Source organism: Lepidochelys kempii, chromosome 21, assembly GCF_965140265.1.
Source record: "Lepidochelys kempii isolate rLepKem1 chromosome 21, rLepKem1.hap2, whole genome shotgun sequence".
In the NCBI taxonomy this organism is placed as follows: domain Eukaryota; kingdom Metazoa; phylum Chordata; order Testudines; family Cheloniidae; genus Lepidochelys; species Lepidochelys kempii.
The window spans coordinates 2,111,038-2,114,370 of record NC_133276.1 but is presented as its reverse complement, the minus strand read 5'-3'; the positions used below and the strand labels follow the sequence as shown (position 1 = coordinate 2,114,370).

General features: G+C 49.9%; 1 protein-coding gene across 1 annotated transcript; it reads left to right on the top strand.

Moving 5' to 3' along the window:
- The first annotated feature begins 550 nt into the window (after positions 1 to 550).
- Positions 551 to 2,473, top strand: LOC140901355 (uncharacterized). The gene is made up of 2 exons (XM_073320072.1): positions 551 to 1,275; positions 1,863 to 2,473. Exons 1-2 carry the CDS (start codon positions 693 to 695, stop codon positions 2,402 to 2,404), a joined length of 1,125 nt encoding a protein of 374 aa, XP_073176173.1. The 5' UTR covers positions 551 to 692; the 3' UTR covers positions 2,405 to 2,473.
- The last annotated feature ends 860 nt before the right edge of the window (positions 2,474 to 3,333 follow it).

Here is a 3,333-nt window from a genome sequence, read left to right as displayed (position 1 = left end):
GTTTTGTCCTTTGTGGCTGGGTAGTTTGTTTTTTGATTTATTTTTTACGGAGTTGGCTTCGGCAGGCTTTGGGTACAGGAAACACAATTCTACAAAGCAGGGGAAAGTTTTCATCTTTCATCATCACTTTCTCTGGATCCTTTCATTTCTGCAGTTAGGGTCTGATTCAAAACGTGGGAAAATCCCCATTGAATTCAATTGGCTTTGGATCAGGCCCTTTGCACTTGATTTCCAAAGCAATGGGACACACCTCTAGTCCACAGCAATGCTAAAAGTGCTGGCTCCTAATAGAGTTAAGCAGCTTAAATTCTCAGTTTTGTGTTTCCTTCTCACTATGCCCTGGTCTACACTAGGACTTTAGGTCGAATTTAGCAACGTTAAATCGATTTAAACCTGCACCCGTCCACACAGTGAAGCCCTTTATTTCGACTTAAAGGGCTCTTAAAATCGATTTCCTTACTCCACCCCTGACAAGTGGATTAGCGCTTAAATCGACGTTCCCGGCTCGAATTTGGGGTACTGTGGACACAATTCGATGGTATTGGCCTCCGGGAGCTATCCCAGAGTGCTCCATTCTGACCGCTCTGGACAGCACTCTCAACTCAGATGCACTGGCCAGGTAGACAGGAAAAGAACCGCAAACTTTTGAATCTCATTTCCTGTTTGGCCAGCATGGCAAGCTGCAGGTGACCATGCAGAGCTCATCAGCACAGGTGACCATGATGGAGTCCCAGAATCGCAAAAGAGCTCCAGCATGGACCGAACGGGAGGTACGGGATCTGATCGCTGTTTGGGGAGAGGAATCCGTGCTATCAGAACTCCGTTCCAGTTTTCGAAATGCCAAAACCTTTGTGAAAATCTCCCAGGGCATGAAGGACAGAGGCCATAACAGGGACCCGAAGCAGTGCCGCGTGAAACTGAAGGAGCTGAGGCAAGCCTACCAGAAAACCAGAGAGGCGAACAGCCGCTCTGGGTCAGAGCCCCAAACATGCCGCTTCTATGATGAGCTGCATGCCATTTTAGGGGGTTCAGCCACCACTACCCCAGCCGTGTTGTTTGACTCCTTCAATGGAGATGGAGGCAATACGGAAGCAGGTTTTGGGGACGAAGAAGATGATGAGGAGGAGGAGGTTGTAGATAGCTCACAGCAAGCAAGCGGAGAAACCGGTTTTCCCGACAGCCAGGAACTGTTTCTCACCCTAGACCTGGAGCCAGTACCCCCCGAACCCACCCAAGGCTGCCTCCTGGACCCAGCAGGCGGAGAAGGGACCTCTGGTGAGTGTACCTTTTAAAATGCTATACATGGTTTAAAAGCAAGCATGTGAAAGGATTACTTTGCCCTGGCATTTGCGGTTCTCCTAGATGTAGTCCTAAAGCCTTTGCAAAAGGTTTCTGGGGAGGGCAGCCTTATTTCGTCCTTCATGGTAGGACACTTTACCACTCCAGGCCAGTAACACGTACTCGGGAATCACTGTAGAACAAAGCATTGCAGTGTATGTTTGCTGGCATTCAACCAAAATCCGTTCTTTATCTCTCTGTGTTATCCTCAGGAGAGTGAGATATAATTCATGGTCACCTGGTTGAAATAGAGCGCTTTTCTTCAGGGACACTCAGAGGTGCCCATTCCTGCTGGGCTGTTTGCCTGTGGCTGAACAGAAATGTTCCCCGCTGTTAGCCACAGGGAGGGGGGAAGGTTGAGGGGGTAGTCACGCGGTGGGAGGAGGCAAAATGCGACCTTGTAACGAAAGCACATGTGCTATGTATGTAATGTTAACAGCAAGGTTTACCCTGAAAGAGTGTAGTGACTGTTTTATAAAATGTGTCTTTTTAAATACCGCTGTCCCTTTTTTTTTCTCCACCAGCTGCATGTGTTTCAATGATCACAGGATATTCTCCTTCCCAGAGGCTAGTGAAGCTTAGAAAGAAAAAAAAACGCACTCGCGATGAAATGTTCTCCGAGCTCATGCTGTCCTCCCACACTGACAGAGCACAGATGAATGCGTGGAGGCAAATAATGTCAGAGTGCAGGAAAGCACAAAATGACCGGGAGGAGAGGTGGAGGGCTGAAGAGAGTAAGTGGCGGGCTGAAGAGAGTAAGTGGCGGGCTGAAGACAGGGCTGAAGCTCAAATGTGGCGGCAGCGTGATGAGAGGAGGCAGGATTCAATGCTGAGGCTGCTGCAGGACCAAACCAGAATGCTCCACTGTATGGTTGAGCTGCAGCAAAGGCAGCTGGAGCACAGACTGCCACTGCTGCCCCTCTGTAACCAACCGCCCTCCTCCCCAAGTTCCATAGCCTCCACACCCAGACGCCCAAGAACGCGGTGGGGGGGCCTCCAGCCAACCAGCCACTCCACCACAGAGGATTGCCCCAAAAAAAGAAGGCTGTCATTCAATAAATTTTAAAGTTGTAAACTTTTAAAGTGCTGTGCTTAAAGTGCTGTGTGGCATTTTCCTTCCCTCCTCCACCACCCCTCCTGGGATACCTTGGTAGTCATCTCCCTATTTGTGTGATGAATGAATAACGAATGCATGACTGTGAAGCAGCAATGACTTTATTGCCTCTGCAAGCGGTGATTAAAGGGAGGAGGGGAGGGTGGTTAGCTTACAGGGAAGTAGAGTGAACCAAGGGGCGGGGGGTTTCATCAAGGAGAAACAAACAGAACTTTCACACCGTAGCCTGGCCAGTCATGAAACTGGTTTTCAAAGCTTCTCTGATGCGTACCGTGCCCTCCTGTGCTCTTCTAACCGCCCTGGTGTCTGGCTGCGCGTAACCAGCAGCTAGGCGATTTGCCTCAGCCTCCCACCCCGCCATAAACGTCTCCCCCTTACTCTCACAGATATTGTGGAGCACACAGCAAGCAGTAATAACAGTGGGAATATTGGTTTCGCTGAGGTCTAAGCGAGTCAGTAAACTGCGCCAGCGCACCTTTAAACGTCCAAATGCACATTCTACCACCATTCTGCACTTGCTCAGCCTGTAGTTGAACAGCTCCTGACTACTGTCCAGGCTGCCTGTGTACGGCTTCATGAGCCATGGCATTAAGGGGTAGGCTGGGTCCCCAAGGATACATATAGGCATTTCAACATCCCCAACAGTTATTTTCTGGTCTGGGAATAAAGTCCCTTCCTGCAGCTTTTGAAACAGACCAGAGTTCCTGAAGATGCGAGCGTCATGCACCTTTCCCGGCCATCCCACGTTGATGTTGGTGAAACGTCCCTTGTGATCCACCAGAGCTTGCAGCACTATCGAAAAGTACCCCTTGCGGTTTATGTACTCGGCGGCTTGGTGCTCCGGTGCCAAGATAGGGATATGGGTTCCGTCTATGGCCCCA

Coding starts and splice junctions, on each gene's coding strand:
- LOC140901355 (XM_073320072.1), top strand. CDS start 693: ATGCAGAGCTCATCAGCACAGGTGACCATGATGGAGTCCCAGAATCGC. Junction 1,276..1,862: donor AGGCGGAGAAGGGACCTCTG/GTGAGTGTACCT, acceptor TTTCTCCACCAG/CTGCATGTGTTTCAATGATC.